Source organism: Lynx canadensis, chromosome B4 (assembly GCF_007474595.2).
Source record: "Lynx canadensis isolate LIC74 chromosome B4, mLynCan4.pri.v2, whole genome shotgun sequence".
Lineage (NCBI taxonomy): Eukaryota > Metazoa > Chordata > Mammalia > Carnivora > Felidae > Lynx > Lynx canadensis.
The window spans coordinates 76,926,150-76,947,985 of record NC_044309.1 but is presented as its reverse complement, the minus strand read 5'-3'; the positions used below and the strand labels follow the sequence as shown (position 1 = coordinate 76,947,985).

Below are 21,836 nucleotides of genomic sequence, written 5' to 3'. Positions count from 1 at the left end.
TAAGAAAAAATTTGCACTGAATTCTACTGGTGATTGAGCAATTAACAACTCACCTTAAGTAGTAAGTTAATTACTTGTGAAACCTAAGGCAATTTACTTTAGTGCAGGACTAAATAAAATAAATGTAATGGATCTCTCTAGATAGGCCAGCATATTAGAGAATAAGCCTTACAACTCTCAGAGAACTCACAAGTGTTGACTGACTTGATTGCCACTGTAGGGCCAGCTCAAGGTTTCTTATTCTTTAATGAGTTCACTGCTCACTTAACTTTAATCCCTACTCACTTAACTAACAACGCAAGTACTCTAGCATGAAGGCATTGGTAATAGGTGTAAGTAACACCGGCACAAACCACTATGGATAAAAAGTTAATTCTTCTACAAAAGATAAACAGTGAAGCTTGTGTAATGCGTTCAAAATTGTGATCTCACCTGTAATGTCTGACAGGGATAACTGACCCTTCCCAATTTACTCAAGGAATGCAAAACCCCAGAAGTCATGATCATTGTGAAGCTTGTTACTTGGCTTAGATGTTCACAGATTGACATGTGAAACTTAATTGAGTCACTAGACTGCTGTTTCCCCTTCTTTAACTTTCAAATTCTCTTAACTCACTCCCAAGTTAAGTTCAATTCTGAAGTTGTTAATCCTTCCTAGAGTTCTGAAAAATACGAATTCCAGAAAAGATTTAAGACAACCCATTTCTTTCCTGTACACAAGTAGAGGACACAAAATTACCTTCCTAGGGTTCAGTGAGGACCAGGAAACCCTCATGTATCACAGTTATAAGTAGAGTCACCCTTTAGGTGCCCTCTGCCACAATGCAAAGGTATTTTTAAAAGGCTAGTTCAGGAAGTTCTGGATCATGCGTCTACTCAAAACAGCCCTGCTGTGAGTTGGTGCTTTGTTCTACAAACACCAAATAAAAAGTCATGTTTGACGGTAAGAAGTAATCATATACAGAAAGTCATTGATAGGAAAAAAATCTTCAAAAAGTAAAAATATTTTTTTGTTTCATGTCACCTCCAATTAAAGAAGAAATTAAATGATATCATTTTGTTTCTTCTTAGAATATGGGTCTCCCTCCCTTTCTACATAAAACCACAGAAAATTTTTTGAAAAATTTTATGGGGCAATTTTTAATAAAAAAAGTCAGACTAAACTTTATTGCTATTTTTGTTGTCTGATTATTGAACTATTTATTTCCAGAAAGAGGCTCCTCTTTCTTTTATTAGCAGAAGAGTTAACTGATTTAGCAGCTACAAAAAGGGACATGTGAATTTCCTTCATCTACAAATACAAAAATTATCACCTGGTATTCAGCTAACTTTGGTTGGAACCAAACCATTTTCATTTTCTAAGAATAAAAGTTATATAAACTGTGCTGTTGTACGTTAAAAATTCAGAATGTGCGTATTAGAAAACAATAAAACATCACCTCCCTAAAACCAAAAAACCAATTACCCTGTCTCCAGGTTTTAATACAGGTTCATTTTTGGTCCCCAGTTTATTAAGCAGTGTGTAGGCCAACTTTAAACTTCTGCTCCACAACTTTCCTGGAAAAAGAAAAGAATCATATAGAAAAAAACAGGCCTACCTCAGCGAGGAGGCATTCAGTTCATCAGCAGGTTTAATAAGACAATGGCCACTTCCCAATGACTCATTAGACAAACATCACCCCCCAAGACAAAGTCCCTCCCCCACAAAAAAATGCTTTATATTCACTGGAGTTTACAAAAGCCAGCCCTGTTTCCAAACAAAAGAAAACATCACCAGATGCTCATTCTGGTTTAGATAATATTTCAAATTCTCTTGTGAAGTAATCCGAGTTTCTTTAGAAGTAATGTGATGTGGGCTGATCCAACATTTATCTTTTCAATTAAAAAAATTTTTTTTAACATTTATTTATTTTTGAGAGAAACACAGAGAGAGAGGGAGACACAGAATCTGAAGCAGGCTCCGAGCTGTCAGCACAGAGCCTGACATGGGGCTTGAACTCACAGACCATGAGATCATGACCTGAGCTGAAGTCACACTTAACCTACTGAGCCACACAGGCACCCTTAGGCTGGTCACATTTAAAGGAGGGCAACAATTTTTACCACAGGGATGAAAATCAGAAGACTACTTCTGTTCTGAGCTTTTTCTGAAGAATCACTTACATATATGGTATTAGATATTTGAGGTTAACCGCAAAGCAAAAGTATGACTCAAATGATTAAGCATTCCATACCAATGTATTTCAGTGAAAACAGACAAAATGGAAATTAACTAGATGAAACATGTAGATACATTCACAGATGTTAAATAAACATGTAAAGATTTGGCCAGCTAACTGCTTTAAGGTTTAATATACAGCTTCTGAAATGAATGCTAAAAATAATTTTTGGGAAGGAAAAAAGCCTATTCTTCCTCTCTTCCTGCTCCCTCTCTCCAAACACCCTTAGAAATTCTTATCATAGATTATGTAGAAAGTGAAGGACAAGTCATGCCATTTTGAGTAGATAGGTTAGTTTTACATATAACTCATTCAGAGGGGCAGCTAAAATTTAAACTCATGTCAACCTGTCCAATTATTTAAATAAAAACTGTTTTTCCCTAAAATTATTCTGTATCTAGGTCTATGGACAATGTGCTTCACTTCTGAAGGGAAAAAGGAGTATGTATGAATAAACTAGTACAAACTCTCAGAGCCCAGGTCGAATCCATTCTTCTTTTTTATTTTTTTCCAGGAATAGAATTTAATGATTCATCACTTACATATAACACACCCAGTGCTCATCCCAACAAGTGCCCTCCTTAATGACCATAACCCATTTAGCCCATCCCCCACCTAACACCAGGCCAGCAACCCTCAGTCTGTATTTAAGAGTCTCTTACGGTTTGTCTCCTTTTTTTTTTTTTTTATCTTATTTTTGCTTCCCTTTCCCCTATGTTCATCTGTTTTGTTTCTTAAATTCTACATGAGTGAAATCACACAATTATTTGTCTTTCTCTGACTTATTTCGCTTAGCATAATACACTCTAGTTGAATCCATTTGTTTTGTTAGTTAAAAACTGAAAAATAAAGTTATTTTAAGTGAATTCAAGTTACTTTTAAAAGTTATTAAAAAAAATTTTTTTTAATGTTTATTTATTTTTGAGAGAGACAGAGACAGAATGCGAGTGGGTTAGGAGCAGAGAAAGAGGGAGACACAGAAGGAGAAGCAGGCTCCAGGCTCTGAGCTGCCAGCACAGAGCCCAACGTGGGGCTTGAATTCACAAGCTGTGAGATCATGGCCTGAGCTGAAGTTGGACACTGAACTGACTGAGCCACCCAGGCGCCCCCCCACTTTTAAAAGTTATTTAAAAAAGAAAAATAAAGGGCTCCTACAGTGGCTTAGTCAGCTAAGAGTCCAGCTTTTGTTGATTTTTGGCTCAGGTCATGATCCCAGAATCGTGGGATCAAGCCCAAGTTGGGCTCTACGCTGATTGTGGAGCCTGCTTAAGATTCTCTCTCTCTCCCTCTGCCCTTCTCCCTGACTCAACTTCTCTCTCTCTTTCTCTAAAAGAACAAACAAACAAACAAAAAGGATGGGGCACCTGGTTGGTTCAGTCGGTTAAGCGTCCCACTCTTGATTTTGGCTCAGGTCATGATCTCGTGCTTTGTGTGTTGAGCCTGCTTGGGATTCTCTCTCTCTCCATCTCTCTCTGCCCCTCCCCGGCTTATGCTTGCATGTGCTCTCTCTCCCTCCCTCTCTTAAAATAAATAAATAAACAAACAAATAAATAAATAAAAGATCTAATTTTCAATTTTTAGATAAAACTGTCATATTTTTAACATATTTCCAGCCCAAATGTCTTTTCCAAATTGTCTTCTAATATTTAACTCAGCCGTGGATCCACAAAGCCTTTCTTCTTTCTGCTCTTTTAAATATTAGCTGCTTTGCAAATATCATTTAGCAAATGAAAATATCTGACAGTAGCTCTACTTAGAACTTAGGATCCTGTTAAAATAACTTACAAGATCTCTTGAAACACAATGACCAGCAACTGCTAAATATCAAGATCTATCACTACCTGTGATAATCTGAAGAACTATTAGGAGAAAAGGAAGGAGCTGTGAATCTTGCAAACTCACCATACGTAAGAGTGTAAACTGGTTTCCCCGTCACGTCCAGTGCAGTCAGACACGGGCATTTTGCTTGAGTGGTGCCCCAGCGCTGTAGGGCCGACTCGAGAGCAGGAGGCCAGTTACAGATGACTCCTAATGGCTCCCCCTTCACAGGGGTCATCTGCCGACCCTCAGGCTTGGGCTGGTTGGGGTCTGGCTGAGGTACTGTACCAAAAAACCCCAATGGGTTATAAAAATATTATCTGAAATACATACAGATACCAACTAACACAACTCAGGTCTCTAATCGCAAATATATTTCCCTTTTCTCTTCATCTTTATTTGGTTTAAACTCACTCTGAGAAAAGAAAGGACATCGTTAGAAATAGTAATCCACCAAGTGGGCCTTAATTCATCTTCCACATAATTGTGAAATCAATATTTAATACAGTTTATGTAATAAACAAATCCTGACCCTAACAAAGAAAATCACTGAACATACAGAAAAGCACAAAGCATACATTTCTTTTTAGTAATTTTGTAATTTTTACTCAACTTGTTTTAAAATCCTTACAGTTTGTGTCTCAAGTTAGAGAGCCAGGTTCCACTTCACCGGGTTACATTTAATGAAAAAGCATTAAACTGTGAGTCGGAAACCCAAATTTACATTTACATTTTACTAGTAAAACATAATTTCCTTATCTGTAAAATGGGGATAGTAACACTTCTACCACAAGGTCAGTATTAAACTCAAACAGATAATGAGCACAAATGACAATGTTCCATGTCTCCATGCCTTCCATATCTCATCTGGTCAATCCCTTTGCTCCTGGTATACCTGGACTCATCCTCCTCAGGATGCGGCTCAAACGGCACATTTTCTGGGAAGCCGTCCCCAGTCATTCCGTCCTTAGCTCCCACCCATGTGGTTGTCAACCCTTATTAAAGCACCAAGGGTCTTTAAGGGCTTCTTTTACTGTGTAAGTTTTTCTCTCCAAGACTGACAACTTCTTGAAGGAAGGCATGGATTTAGTCCTTTTATTGCCTATAGTACCTAATACATAATAGTACTTCTTAATCAATGTTAGTTAAATTGAACTGGATTAGAGGCACCCGGGTGACTCAGTTGGTTAAGCATTTGACTTCAGCTCAAGTCTTGATCTCATGGTTCGTGAGCTTGATCCCCATTCTGGGCTCTGTGCTGACAGTGTGGAGCCTGCATGGGATTCTCTCTCTGTCTGTCTGTCTCTCTCTCTCTCTCTCTCTCTCTCTGTCTCTGTCTCTGTCTCTCTTCCCCCTGCTCACTTGCACTCTCTCTCTCAAAAATAAATGAACTATAAATAAATAAATAAATAAATAAATAAATAAATAAATAAATAAATAAAACTGGATTGGGGGAACAAACGTGCTAGACTATTAACATGGTCATTCCACAGACTGGAGGTAAATAATATTTCATATTTTTTCATATGAATAAAACAAAAGTCCTCTTACTTTTTCTACAACAAATTAATATTATTTCAATAATAAAAAGCAAAAAAATTCTACTTTCATAGCAGAAAAGATAACTGATACATGGAACAAAGTCAAGTATTTATTGAGTGCCAATTATATGCATAGATGTAATAAACACTGAGTGTTCATCATTCTTGGAACAAACATGTATTGTTTCTCTTAATTTTTAAAATTTTATTTATTTTTGAGAGAGAGCGCACGAGCCAGGGAGGACAGATAGAAAAGAAGAAGACACGGAATCTGAAGCAGGCTCCAGGCTCTGAACTGCCAGCACAGAACCCAATGCAGGGCTCAAACCCACGAACAGTGAGATCATGACCTGAGCTGAAGTCGGACACTCAGCCAACCGAGCCACCCAGGCGCCCCTAACATTTACTGTTTCTAATCAGTGCTAGGTGCAAGCAGCAGAGTCCCTCATTAGGTATCTGAAGTGCGAGAGGGACCCGTGCACATACCCAGAGCTAAGGCGACTAAACAAGAGCAGTACATGACAGAGACTTTATAGGGAGGGCAGAAGAAGACCACATCACCCAGGCTGGAGGATGGAGTCCTCCATGGGAGCTGAATCTTAAAGGAAGGGTAGGAATTAGTCAGGTGAGTGGGAGATGACAGAAGAGGCATAGAATGGAGAAGAACAGAATAAGCACCACGTATTAGAAGAGCAAATGAAGTATGAAATTTATTTTATAGCTCAACTGAACAACAGATTTGGGAAACTTACTGAAAATGTCTTGACTTTTTTTCTACTGACATAGAACTAATGAAATAGTTTCACTTCCCAATTTACTGCCCTAGGTAAATTATGTTTCAACTGCCCTTCTAGTTCATATATCCCCAGACTCTAAACCACCAAGATTAAGTAAAAAGATAAACACGGGTGATTCTAAATAGTTTGGTTTTATGGACAGGCTGTATATATAGCAGGCATAGTCTTCCGGTCATAAGAACATGTACATTATTGCCATCCACTAGGCCTCAACGCAGACCCTGGCGGACACTCTTTCAGACTTCCAAAGACGTATGGATATTTTCCTTTTCCAAAGATGATCATGATTTGAATAAGCAATTGCTGTCTATTTATAATTAGTGGAAAGCTGTTAGTGCTATTCTGTCAATGAAAACTGTTCAAGTATGATTCTTATTAAACCCTGACCTTCATTTGCCTGGTCAATACACAGTTCCAGAAATACTGAAGAGGCTATTATTGGTGTTAGCACCTTGAATGTCAGTGTATGTAGGAAGATGTCCATAGTTCAAAGAGTTTGGTGACTCCTACAGAACAGAAAGTCATCTTAACCTCATATGCCAGGTTGCTTGTTGCTTCCAGCTGAATAAAGTGGACTAAGACCAGATCTAGTCTATTAATGTGCCTAGTGCAAGCATCATTAACATGTCCAAAGTGATCAAAGCCTACCATTAGTCTCAGGATATAAAAATGAACTACAAAAGCTACCAGGCTCAGTTCTTTGGACAAAACCTATTGTCATTCTACTTCAAGAATCATCAAATGCCAGCCACCTTCATTTCATCTATGCTCCTTCTCATTTGACTCCCAATTCTTCCTATTAAATCCTAAACATCATATGATTTCAGCCATAAATATTTGTCAAATTACTAAATAAATCACTGACTACTGCCACTTCCACTTTCTGCCCTTCTCCCAAATGCTGTATTAGTGGATACATACTTATTGGCTAAACTATTTTCAGGTGCGTGCATTTTAGTACCCAGAATATTCTAGGTGCAAACAGTATGAAGGAATGGCTATATTTTCATAAATCTTTGAACTTTTCACCATCTACCATACTGTCCTGTATAAAGCAGACATGTGTGTTGGCTGGTTGATTTAACAAAAAGATTATATCAAAAAGGACCAGGTAAATGTTTGAGGTCAAATTTGACATGTGTATTCTAGGATAATGCAACATGTAAATACCTAGGGAAAGAAGAGCAGAGAACTATGAATTCTTTCACAAAAATGCTGCCTTGTTCATCCTTAAATCCTACCATACCTTAAATACCATGTAGTAATTGCTTAAGATATATCTGTTGAAGGAATGTATGTTTTTGATATTATTACTACTACCTTCCACAATTTCTTCAGAGTCATCCACAAAAAATTCCTTTAAGGGAGGCCTTTTGGGTCGTTTGAGAGTGTTGAGAAGCTGCTGGATTTTTGTGGATACTCTGCTACTGACAGGAACACCTGTAAGGGGGGGAAAACAGTAAGTGAAAATCCACTGATTTTAGGGCTATCTCAGCTTCTCAACTCTTTATGGAATTTTTATTTCTAATGATGTTTGGCCTTTGCCCAGAGTCTTATTCTATTTCAACTGGGCCAAAGAAATACAAATATGTACACGACAAGTTTTATGGCAACACGTAACAAATACGGCACTATCATTAACACCCTGCTTCCAGATTTCATCTAGCCCTCCTTTTTTCCATACTGTTTCTTTTTCAGAGCTATCCTCTGACCATGCAGACTGTCTGAATAAGTAACAGTGCTGCCACAGTGCAGGCTGTTGAAAAGAGGGCCCTCCAGAGGACCTGTGCTGGACGGCCAGCTGCAGTGGAGTTCTGCAGCTGCTCTACCGCTCAGGTGCTGCTGTTCAGGATGTGCATTTTTCCAATTTAACTAATATTCCCTATATAGCTCCCTAAAAGAACTCCCTACCATCAGCTGTATCCATAAGGCTGGACCTGTTGGATCCTTTGTGCATGCCTTTGACTATCCCCGAAGGGGGCAGATCAATATTTGCTGGGCGCATTGAGGAAGATGATGATGAAGAAGAGGTAGTTGTAGTGACATCAGGGGGAGCAGAGAGATTCTCTGAGGGAGGAGAAAACAAAATTCAGAATTATATGACATTGGCAATAAAAACAAGAATCTTTAAATCTTTTTGTGGTTGTTTCTTAACAAGGAAAAAACTACAAAAATGGGCTGTCAATTCTTGTAAAATAACCTTTGAAATCAAATTCTACTCGTAAGATATAATGAGAGAGTAAGAGTGTAAGCCAGGGCATATCAAAATTATTTTTTCCTTTTTTCAAAATTATTATTTTCAAGAACTCGAACAGCCTTATTAAGAGCCAATCACATATCCAATGTTCCTCCAAAATGTTCTTTTCTCCACAGAAAGTCTGGTAGAAATTCAGCGTTAATAATCATAATAAAAACTGCGAGTGACTTCAAAATGAAAGCAAAGTGGCTGTGGTCATAGTGCTACTGATATTCTAGCCTCGAGCATCTCTTCATGTTTATGTTGGTTTGTCCATAATATCTCCTCTTCCACCGAAAATGGGGAAGAGTGTCTTGGGAGTGGGTCAGATCCCTCAAGTCCCCAAATGAAGAAAACCAGATAAGGCCTACTTCCAATTTTTATAAAATAACCCACAGGAAACTGATCTACTTGACAGACAAGGTTCTTCCCTTGCTCTAAGCATGATTGCGTAATGTTCTTTTGTTCTACTTCAGGTAGGGATTCTTAATATCAAGAAACTAAAATGACCTAAGTTGGAAGAGAGCCATTCAATAGGGATGTGTTACATAAGAAAACTTAGAAAAACATCTGGGGAAGAAAAGGAAAATTAGAGGAAGTAAAATATATGAGTTACAACAATAACAACAAGCTACTCAAAACCATAAAAAAGGCAAAATGCATAAGATAAACAATTTCTAAAATCAATTTGGGAGTAAGGTCTCTATGCCCCCAAAGTCTGATGTTACTAAGTTCAATTGTTGTTTTTCCCCCCTAGTTCAATGGTTTTTAAAGTTTTATATATACTAGCACAAGTAGACTACAGCATACCTTTCTGTAGAATAATGTAGTAATAAAACATTAAAAATATTCATCTTTATTTGACCCCAGCAATTCCACTTATAGGGATATGTCTTAAGGAAATAATCAGACAAATGCACCAAATTCTGTGTTCAAGGATGTTCATTCCAGCAGTTTTTATAATGGCCAAAAATTGGATACTACCCAAATGTCCAAACCAGGGGAATGGCTAAATAAACCAGGACATAGCCATATAACAGCATACTTTGAAACCATAAATAGTATAATTCTGTATTAATGACATAAAAGATTTACCAATTTGTGATACACTGCTAAGAAAAGCAGGCTATGAACACTATGTTTAGTACAATTTCATTTTTTAAAAAGCAAGACCCAAACCCTACATTTTCATATGCAAATAAAGCCTAGGAAGATACACATTAGAGTGTTATCTGTGGGAAGTGGGTTTACAGATATATATATAGAGAGAGATATATATATATATTTTATCTGTATCTTCGAATTTTTCTATTAGGAACATGAATTGCTTCTGTTAGAGCAAACATCCAAAAGGCAATAATGTTAGTTAGATAAAATGGTTTTTGTGAATACCTTAACAAAAAACTTTTCATAGAGTAGTGAAGCAATAGAAAAATATAAGGTCATACGAAATCATCTAGTTAACAAAAACCTAGACAGAGTTAACTGGATATTAGGACAGTGTTTTTAATAAGTGAAGTTGCTTTCTTTTAGACAAATGTGGAAATAAAACCTGACCCGACCATGGCTCTGTTGCGTACCCTCCCAAACAGAAAAGATGGTGAGCATGCTCCTCTGTAGCTGCTTTAAGAGGTTCAGTGAATTACAGGGCAGAGCCAAGCTGCAAGACAAGCCACTGGCTGTTGGCACTTGGCTTTTTAATGTGGGCAATCATACCCTCAAGGTAGCTATGTTCTTTACTAATTACAGGCTTGAATTGCAAATTTCCTAAATTTTTCTTTTCAGAAATCAATTAATAGATTAAAGATCTATATATGTGTATATATATATATATGTGTGTGTGTGTGTGTGTGTGTGTATATATATATACACACACACACACACACACACATATATAGTGTCTATATATATATACTGATATAGAAAGACCACTGATATGAAAATTAAGACACCACAGACACATGATGTTCAAATACATTACTCAGCACAGTATGTACCAACCAATTTAGCAAAAGCAGAGATCTGAGCTATATCTTTACCTGCAGACAAACCCTTAAAGTGCGTGTGCATGCGTGCACACACACACACACACACACACACACACACACACACACAGACATAAAGCAGAGCCAAGCGAAAGCTACCCTCCATACAGGAGCACTGGTAGCAGGCAGCAGCTCACAGGGTACCAACACGGTCAGCCTGCACACTCCAGTTGTAGCAATAACACAGCAGCAAGGACCATAAATCCAGTCTTTATGCTAAAGACAAGGAGCTTCACTGATATTAGTGCAGAATTTGCTCAGGTTTCATGTTTTTCTGTTTGAGAAAACACAGGTAACAATCCTAGGAAAATCTAAGATGTTACATATTTTAACACCTTTTAATATGTGGAATATTCTCCAACAGGGATAAACCCACACTAAGACTGGTGTTATATCTTGCGGCTTGAGTATTGCTTATGGAAATAGCTATGGCTTCAGGTGGGCAATACTATGCACCAATAATGCAGATGATACCTATCACTCCAAATGTACTGCTGGTGTTTCCTTCTTTGCCCCATTAACTGTTATGTTCTTTCTAATTTTATTTCTTAGGCCACTCTGAAAAAACTAATACAAATCAGAAACTATTTCCTGGATGCTGGGAGCCAAATGGAACATGACTTGGGCTGCTCGGGTAGATCCAGCTCCTACCTATTCGGGTATTGGCAAATACATCAGCTAGAGACCCAGTGGTTCCTTTGACCTCTCCATGGGACAGCGTAGAAGATGCGGATGAAGAAGTGGACGATCCCTGAATTGAACGGTTGATCCAGGACTCAGCATTCTGTAAGCTCTGTTGCAAGGCAGCAGAGAGCGCAGCTTGGCGTCTCAGAGAGCCCTCATCCTCAGAGGCCGAAGACGTGTCTGTGTGGAATTAGAAAAAAAGAAGTTCTCGATCCTGCCTAGAACAGAGACCTTTCAGTTCTTACTCATTGATCAACACATTCAATTTTGATACCAGCAAAATATTCACATTCTCAAGGCAGATTAGTGTGTAAAGGTTCTCAAGAATCTCAAAGAAAGGTCTACAGACCAAAGCCTGAAAACACAAAACAGCCTAAATCTATAGGTAATTTTAAGTTCTTAAAAAATCCCTTTTGGAACATTTAAACTTCATGCTTTTCTGTTCTGAACTGAATCAGGATCTGAATTTTTCTGGCTTATCTATTTATATTCAAGTAATACTGAAGTGCTTATATGGCTCCCTCGACCTCTTAATTAGAGAACCGTGTGATAGGCTGCTATACTGATTTTGACAAGTACTTACTAATTAGTGTCTACTCAACAGGCAATGATCCTAATAGGGTGATATAAAAACTTACTTTTGTTAATAACAGCTTCAGTGTCAAACAGTGGGCTGGGTGCTGGGGGAACTAGAGATGGAATTAGAAACAGTGCTCGGCCTGGAGGCATTCACGGTTTTAGCGGCAAGTGGTCACTCAGCACAGGTAAGCCTCCCAAACGTGACAGGGGACAGCCCCGATCTGTATTGCTTTCCTTAACTCTCCAAGAACTGTGAGAAACTTACTGATACAAATTTACTGTATTTGGCCTGGCTCTGACTTCAGGGAAATAAGGCCTAAATTAGAAAAGCACGTTGAGAAAATAAAAAAGGAAAAGTTCAACCAAATATAGGACAGCCAATGGAAGCAGAAGTCAGGAATTTATTTCAAGGCTCTCAGCTTCAGAGGCATAGAAGTTAAGGGGGCATTTGGTCTGATCTGAAACAAACCCTTCTACGTGATTTTGGTGGTTATAATTAATGGCCTGTAGATTGGATATCATTTAATTTTTTTAAAAATAAAACATTCTGTGGTTAGTCCTGCTGAGCACTCTAACTCAGGTGAAACTGTAAGTCTGCGTTCGACTTCGGTTCAATGAGCCAAAGAGATAACTAACTAACAGGGTTAGAATGCTGCTCGACAATGGAAATTTGAACCACAAAAGACTAAATTAATCTAGAAGTCAGATTCTGCATGTCCAGAGCAAGCAAGGAAGTAAGAGTTAAAATAATGACCACATTCTTGCTTCCTGCTCCGAACCACTTCCAACTTATCATCTCATATTGAAGGAAGTATGAGGCCCACGACTGATTATTTTCACAATGTACTACATAACCACAGTATGTGCTGGGAACTATGCCAGGTTCTGGGGATTCTGAGATGTATAAGTTCTTGGGAGAGAGTGCCCTCAAACGGCTTACAGTCCAGTACAGGAGACACAATCCTACAGACTATCTCACAAGACTTCAAGAGATGCTGAGAAACGGGGTAAGAAAGGGTTTCACAAGAGGGGCACCAATCCCGGGGGAGGAATTCAAGTATTCCTATGTAAATGGAGCAAAGACTCTGAGGAGTAAGGGGCAAAATATGAGGCTGGAGAGGGAAACAGTGACCAGACCCCAAAGGGATAAACTGATGAGGTTCTTTAAAGGAGAAAGAGATCTAGAATACAAAAGGAGAGTGACTTAAGGAAAATACAGAGAAAGAAAAGTAACACCATCTGTAACCTTTTATTTAAGGAATGAGGTTTGCATAATTCTCAAAAAATATTCCAACATTTCAACTGTACCTTGGGAGGCAGAGATTTCTGTCTTTGTAAACATGATAAAGAAAAGATCAATGGGTGGGCAGTGTGGAACAGGTGTATCTGACCCTAAGAACAAACTATTCTCAGGGTAATACATCTCAGGACCCTAACAAACTCCACTGGATTTGCAGGCTGTCTTTATTGCATCATTTATTTTAAACTGCATTAAGTCTAAAATCAGAATAACCCAATTTTCAAAAGATAGCAAAACCAGTATTTTCATGATTAGGTTTACGGCAAATTGGCTTCATTGTGTTTCTATACTGGATCAATTAGGTCACTAGGTGCATTGTTTCAATTCAATGACCTCGTTTGCCTGCCAGTCCTCCTCCGTGTTTAGTGACTACAACTGTGGGCGGCTCAGTGTAGTGGAGAAAACATGGCTTGGTGTCTGTCTTCCATTTGAACTCTGGGGTCCACCCCTCATAAGCTATGTGACTTGGGGAATAACATTATCCGCCTGAGAAGGTTTGCTTGCTTATCCATTTGACAAATACTACTAAGCACTACACTAGTTGGTAGGAATAAAATGGTGAACAAGGAAGACATGTCCCTACTCCAATAGGACTTAGTGTCTTACAGTGCAGACACCCAAGGAAGTGAGACCTAAACCTAGGCCAGAAGGGTAAGTAGCTATCGGCTCTAAAGCGTATGGAGGTGGGGGGAGCAAAGAGCCAGGCAGAGGGAACAGCATGTGAGGAAGTGGGGAGGGCACAGAAAACAAGGCACATCCGAGGACCTGAAAGAAACGGGACTGGCTGCAGCACAGGACGCAACAGCAGTTACTTCCAATTCTGATGGAAGATGAGGCTGGACAAGTAGACAGCACTGGGCTCTTAAGGGTCTTTGTGCTAAATGCACAGGAGACCATAAAATGAGACATTGTCCAGAATATAGCCCCAGCAGTGGCAGTGCATAGCAGTTGGCCAATAAGTATTGGTTCCCCTTCTCTTCCTTGAATCATCCATTCTAGGTTAGCTCACAGGCACAAAACCGGCTGTGCAAAGCCTTCAGCAGATCGTGTATCTTAATGCGCAAAACGTAAGCACTGCTCCAAGACGGTATCTTAAAAAACAAAACAAAACAAAAAAAACCAAGCTCCCTTAAATATTTATATGTTTATTTGGTAGCTTTTTTGGTTTGTTTTGTTAAGTAACTGTCACCCAAGAAATTGCTGTGGATTAGTAGAAATTTTGGCAAGATTAAATTAATGATAATAGAAATATTTTCTCACTGATTCTGCTCCAGTTGAACATGAACTTACAACTCTTATCCATCATAACTAAGGTCCCTTGCTTAAACTCTTGTATAAGATGAATACAATAGGTCCTCTAAAACAGAAAATAATTTTGAAAACACGCTTTGCTCTTCAGTTTTTAGTTAGTATGGTTTTAACACAGCACCATTTTATACTGATAGGCAGAAGCCTATAAAATCCATTTCTAACCAATTACAAAACATATATAACAATTAGTTTGTTGACTTTAAGGGGAGAAAGGTCCCAAATTTGCTGTCTTTGAGCACTGTAGCACTTTTTGTCATTAGCCATGTGTGCAAATGACATCCCTCTTTTTGGCAGAAAATACAGCTTTTATATCTAAAAATGTTTATTTTAAAAGTTTAAACACCTACCAATTCCACCTACTAGTGGAATAATCTATTCATTCCACTCCTACATATCTACCCAAGAGAAATGAAAGCATATATCTATACAAGGACTTGTTTGTGAATGTTCATAGCAGCTTTATTTTAATAGGAAAAAACTGGAAACTACCTAAATGTCCATCAAGAACTGAAAGGAGAAACAAAAGGTATATCTATAGGACAGAATACTACTCAGCAATAAAAAGGAATGAGCCTCTGCTCTACAAAACAACATGGTTGAATCTCAAAATAATTATGTGGAGTGAAATATGACAGACCTCTTCCCTCAAAAAAAAGTACAACAAAGTATGATTCTATTTATACAAAACTGTAGAAAATCCAAACTAACGTCTAATGACAGAAAACAGATCATGGAGATGGAGAGAAGTAGGATTACAAAGGGATTATGAGGAAATTTGGGGGGGCATGATGGATACCGCTCATTTTCTTAATTGTGGTAATGGCTTCACGGTTTTGCTATGAAAACTTAGCAAACTACACATTTTAAGTATGTTTATTGTATGTCAATTGTAATTTAATAAAGCTGTCAAAAGAACTCATTGAAAAAGATTCACGGGGGTGAAAATGGTGGCTTGGTGAGAGGATGGTAACATCTCAGTCAGTCTACACAATCTGAGGGGTACTGTGCAAACTGGACAAGTTCTTGGAAAGACAGTGACTGCCATTGGGCTCTGACAGCTGATACCAAAATTAGGCCCAGACATCAGCTTAGAACAGTAGCTAAGTCAAGACTCACCAAAAGAAAGATCTTATCCTAATAACTACTACAAAATATACCACATAAGCCAGGCCAAGAAATAGGAGCTTCAAAGAACAAATAAAGGAAACAACCACTAGGACGGTTAGTGCATGATATTCTAGAGATCATGGAAAAGAATTTTTGTGTATTTTGGGTAAGTAGAGTGGAAAGACATCAGGCAGGAAAATATCATGTTCTCTTGCATTGTTGGGTCAGAGGAATTAAGGACTTCCAGAACCTTCAAGAAAGGCAAGTGGAGTTTCTATGCAGATGAGAAAAGAAAAATCTTTAGAGATCCAAGAGGAAGCAACCTAGGAGTAAAAGCATATATGGAAGAGAAGATTAGAAGGTTAGTTCTGGAAGCAGGCCAATCTTGAACCAACCTTGGGCTGCAAATCCTGGGCAGCTTGATATAGCGCTATACCCAACCAGGGTGTCTGATTCACCAGACAAGGGTTAGGGAGACTTTCAGAACTATCTAAGAGATATTTTGGCATCCCACAGTAATGTGTCTGGGTGCACAGAAGCTTGGCTGGGATCAAAAATAACTATGTAAAACCTGACTGGCGGGTTCATGAGTTGCCTGACCATTAATGTCCAAACTGGAATCCCTCTGAGAGAAGGGGTACTCACTGTTAATAATTACTCTAGGGTCACTCTACCTATAAGGGATCTCCAAACACTGTTTTTCTAGGTATTTTTCCATGTCTATGAAAAAACAGTTCACAAAATGAATTAATATTACAAATACTGTTGACCCTTGGGGTGCCTGAGCAGGCTCAGTTGGTTAAGCATCCAACTCTTGATTTCAGCTCAGGTTATGATTGCACTGTTGGTCGGGCTCTATGCTTACAGTATGAAGCCTGCTTGGGATTCTCTCCCTCTTTCTCTCTCTGCCCCTCCCCAGCTCATACGCAAATATGGGTGCACGCACAAGCTCTCTCTCTCTCTCCTAGTAAATAAATAAAAGTTTTTAAAAAACTACCGTTGATTCCTGAACACCACAGGGGTTAGAGGTACTGGCCCCATGCATGGCTGAAAGCCCGTGTATAACTTTTGACTCCCCCCAAACTTAACTTACTGATAATATAAACAACAAACACATATTTTGTATTTTACAAATATCTGTATTCTATTTTTTTAATGTGTATTTATTTTTGAGAGAGCATGAGTGGGGGAGGGGCAGAGACAGAGGGAGACACAGAATCCAAAGCAGGATCCAGGCTCCAAGCTGTTAGCACAGAGCCAGACGCAGGGCTTGAACTCACAAGCTGTGAGATCATGACCTGAGCTGAAGTCAGATGCTTAACTGACTGAGCCACCCGGGTGCCCCTATTATATCTGTATTCTTACAATAAAGTAATCTAGAGAAAAGAAAATATTAAGAAAATCATAAAGAAGAGAAAATACGTTTACAACACTACATTGTAAAAATTCCACATATAAGCAGACCCACGCAGTTCAAATTGTATTGCCCATGGGTCAACTGTGTTTAGGTAAAAAAAAAGAATTTTTAAAAACTTATTGCCTATTTGAAAAGTCCGATCAAACATGCAACAACTGCTAGAGTTCCAGATTTACCGCAAAATATTTACTTGACACTATGGTAGAAGGAGAGGCGATATACCAAGTGGTTTAGAGAATGGGCTTTTAAAGTCAGACTCGTCTGAATTCCGACCTTAGCTCTGCGACTGAGAGCTCTTGGGCAAATCAGTTCTTGAGGTTCTTAATTCTGCTGTTTGCTGTTGTTGTTCTTTTTCTATTCTCTCTCATGGTGAGTGTTTTCTATTTTTGGACTGTTTACTCACAAAATTCAGTGGATCTTTATCTCTGGAATCCTAAATCCCTGGGTTGACGTTGTATCCTTCCAGAAACTATTTGTGTCTCAAGGTTATCATCAGTCCAAAGACCATTTTTTTAATGTTAGTTCTTACCAGGCAGTATAGTGAAATTCAAACCTAGAACCCACTTGACCCCAAATTCTTAGGGAAGGTCCCAGCTTCTGTTATCCCAAGGCCAGGCACAACTCAAGCTTTCTTAACAACATTTTCTTTTGCTGGCATGTTAATTTTTTCTAGTTCATTTGTCTGCTGAAGCTGTAAGTCCCTCCAGGGATCTCAATTCCAACAACCAACTTATTATTATTATTTTTTTTTTAAGTAAGCTCTAGGCCCAACGTAGGGCTCAAGCTCACAACCCCAAGATCAAGAGTCACACGCTCTACCAACTGAGCCAGCTTACATAGGTCCAAGGTTTTATCTTTTCTATCCTTATGGTAATTAGAATTTATTTAAGCCCCTTCTTTCCTGCCTCCCTGCTCCCCAGGACAGATAAAGCGAGCACCATCTCAGCATTCTGATGTTCAGTGACTGTTCTCTCTCTCTCTCTCTCTCTCTCTCTCTCTTCTGTATGTATTTAAAAGGAAACTAGTTCTAGTCTATCTAGAATTTCTAATGGGAAGTTTTCTTGTCTCTGTTCTAGGAGAGAATTTTCAGATTATCTAACTGACTACACAGCTAACAAAGCTTATGCAAGTTATTGAGCTTCTCTAAACCTGTTTTCTCATTTGTAAAATGGGACAGAGGGCAATGGAAAAAAAAGAAAAGAAAAATATGTGCTAAGCACTTAGCTCTTTAACTAGTACACAAGGCTACTCAATAAACGGTAACTATGAAATCAGTTTTACTGGCAAGCTGTAAATTTTACCATTAGCTGTTGAAATAAATTCAGTCTATCAAAGTGGGTTTTTACTGTGCTTTGGCTTAAAGAATATTGAATATTTACTGGTCTCCCAAGTAACTGCAGACGACTGCTCATACCCCACACCAATAATGAAAGTATGCTATTAACATGATCCAAGTCTATTAATTAGAGCACATTTATAGGGGTCTGATTTGCCAACTCTGTTTATTTTGCACTTCTGAATGAAATTAGAATGTTTGGGGAAAATTCCCCAAGTTGGCAATTCAGATAGGTATTCTTTTTTAATTTAAATTAACTGACTAAAACATGTTTTGGGCTATAAGCTCTCAGAAGGCAACAGCTATTTAATTTGCTTGCAATAATATCCCTGCATTTCTATAGACGACAGTGATGCCCATGAACAGACCTGGGATATTGTTATACTTTTTGAGTTGTAAATTCCTCCTTATCTGACCCTAGGAATTACTACTGTGGTCACTGCCAAGCAGGGCCCTGTGTGGGACAGGCACATAAATTCATTCTACCCAAGCCAGCTGAAATAGCTTACTGTGCTCTGGGGTCATCATGTGGTCTATTTGGTCATCCGAGTACCCTCCGAATGAAGCACAGGGTAAGTCCACAAGGATGCAGAAAAAATTTAGACGGGAAAACAATATATGCTGCAGTTTTCGCATTTTGTTTATCGGTATGAATGAGAAACAGAATTACACAAAGAATCCCTACAAAGAAAGAGCTGAGGTAATGGCCTCATGACATTAGTAAATGATTTCAGCACATAAAGGGTACTGGATGGCAGTAATTCAAGCAGTCTAAGAGACTGAAAAGGCCACAGGCACTAAAGAACCGTAATTTGCTACCAACTCCGAGAATTTAAATTTTCCAATCCAGAAGACAAAAACCAGCGTACATATCAATAAACAAATTTTAGGTTGAGTGACACTTTATTATTTCCAAATGATATGTGAACAAAAGCCAATTATTTCCCATGGCCACTATTTATACCATATTTTCCATCCTATGTAATACTATGAATAAAGCCAAGATTTATGACATATTTTACTTCTTAAATCCTTTTTATTAAATCCTTCCAAAAATAGCTCTAAAATTTCATCAGTTTAGTAATGCCAACAGTTATGTGTTGGGTGCACCCCAAAGAGCCTCACTGGCTAGTGCGCTTTCGCAGGTATCCCAGGAACTGGGTTTACACGGGACAGCACGTGCACAGTGACGGCCCTGACTGCAAACTTGCTTTGTGACGTGCATCCTGACCGCTCAGACAGTGCACAAAGGGCAACGTGACTAAATTACTATAAAATCTGAGGTTAATTTTTCCCTGCAAGGTTAGTACAACTTTTCTAGAAAGAGTGCCATGGCAAGGTCATTTGTATAGCTGCCCAGAACTGATTTTTTTAAAACAGCCTATAACCAGCAATAATTAAGGTCCTCCTCCTCCTCCCCAACCCTCAGGGCAGCCTCAGCATTCTTCTAGACTTCAGTGTTTCAGGGGCTCTCAGTGCAAGATAAAGGGAGACAGTGACACAGGATTAAACTGCAGTAGGAAGAGGACACAGCCAAGGATCTAACCAGTGGTTCTCAGGAGCTTGGAGAGAATGGAATCTGAATCCCCTGACTGGGGAACAGCAAATTCCATTCCCTAAAATGAAAAGTGCTGATGGATGCCTTATGATACAGCTCTTGCACATTTCCTCACGCTAGACACAGGCATGTGCGCAGCTGCAGAATGAGAGCATCAGGATCTAGCTCCGTGTGGGGGCCATGTGAGAAATCACTCTGTAGGGTGCTCTCAATGTTTCTTCATGATGAGAGAGAATTCCTCTTCTATATGACAACATGCACGTCCCTAGTAGTACATTTAGGTTTCTCATATGCTATTCAGAGATCCCTAGCTCTGGAGATAAACAGATAGGAGACCTTTTCGTTACTCTGATCTGATGAATAAAAGTCTTAGGAGAGAGGATCGTACCTTCATAATCATGAAATTATGAAGACACATAAGGTGATGAGGAACATTATGCCACCTCTGTAAGGCTGCAGTACAACATTAGTGTTCAGAAACAGGCCTGTAGTGAATTCCCAAGGACTATGGTCTCATTCAGTAGTGAATAGCCACGATTTTGTTGCTGGAGTTGGTAATGTCCCCTCGGGCAGTGACTTTTGTAAGGGGATAAAAAAGGTTTCCATTCCTTCCGAGCATTCTCAAGATCCTTTGCTGCACTCTCACATTTAACCCAAGGCCATGAGAGCAGACTATTTACTGTAGAGCTGTATTTCTTTATTACAGCTATGGAGAGGCCTGTTTCTAAGAAGTACGAGTCACGTGCTCCCTACCCTTTGCCATTTATTACAACTGAGCCCTCAGCCGCGCTGCGGCAGCATCTGCCCACGAGGAACTGCTCCGGGTCTGAGAGGCCCCTTTGTCTATCAGGACCCAACTGGTGCTATACTACTGTGGAAGGGAAACCAGCCAAGATTTTGAATGAATAGGCTGGAAGTACGCACCATTACAGACACAAAATGTCTTTCACTGTGAAGGTCTGCTAGAGGTATCCTGTGTTACGTTTTGAGAAACACTTGAAGCCACAGAGCTATTTCTCTCTCAAACATATTGACACCACAGATGTAAGGAAAAGAAGCACACACAGTTAATGAGCCCACAGCACACCCAAATGCTCTGAGAAGTTAGCCAAAACCTAGCAGAAAACTATTAATATGAACCCAGACCAGGGACTAGGATCAGTGGAAACAGCTCAACTTGACAGCTGTGAATCAAAGTCAATCACAATGATGTAACCTTCTCCCCAAAGATACAGTAAGTCCTTTAGACCCAAACTACAGGGAAAAATTTTCCCCCAAAGATTTCATTACTAGTAACAGGACAGGAGACACCCAGACACTATATTGAGGCTCTGGGACAGATTTATTATGTTTAGTCTCAGCGGCCTACAGGGAGATCTTGTCTGGGATTTCATCTAAAAAATCTTAAGGCTTTTCGAAACTTTGGGAAAGATTCTGAATAAACAAGACAACTTAAAGTTGTTCCGGTTGCTCCTCAAATAGCAAATTATATAACTCTTCGGGTAGAGAGTCCAAGTCTGCGGAATGAGAAAGGGATGAAGACACTTAGTTCTCTCTGATCTTGTGAACCCATTATAACAAGTGGATTCTTAAAAATATATAAATGTATACAAAATATATTAACACACACACAAACACACTTATATATATATTTTCAGATCCCTTAAACCTTTTCATGACTGCTCTCACTCCGTCTTTAATGACACACAAAATTTTATCCCAAATGCACTTATTCTGTAGAGGCAAAGCATCTGATTGAGATGTATAAATTTGTTAAAGAAATTATGACCATGGTCATATTTTAGAGGTCAACGAAAATAGCTATTAAACCACAGAAGGATTTTCTAAGACCCTAAGCTTTGGCCTGTGTTTATTTATGACTACTTGA

At 38.9% G+C, this 21,836-nt stretch overlaps 1 protein-coding gene across 4 annotated transcripts in view; it reads right to left on the bottom strand.

Moving 5' to 3' along the window:
- The window catches only part of DIP2B (disco interacting protein 2 homolog B), a 228,027-nt gene that overhangs the window by 57,566 nt on the left and 148,625 nt on the right, over positions 1-21,836 (bottom strand). For 2 of the 4 annotated variants that reach the window (XM_030322585.1, XM_030322587.1), the window contains exons 5-9: positions 11,308-11,520; positions 8,287-8,442; positions 7,693-7,815; positions 4,122-4,319; positions 1,466-1,557 (exon numbers count right to left, since the gene is read on the bottom strand). In XM_030322585.1, the coding sequence (XP_030178445.1) occupies positions 1,466-1,557; positions 4,122-4,319; positions 7,693-7,815; positions 8,287-8,442; positions 11,308-11,520 (782 nt within the window). The remainder of the gene's footprint in view (positions 1-1,465; positions 1,558-4,121; positions 4,320-7,692; positions 7,816-8,286; positions 8,443-11,307; positions 11,521-21,836) is intronic. The other 2 variants (XM_030322586.1, XM_030322588.1) reach the window with 2 other exon arrangements.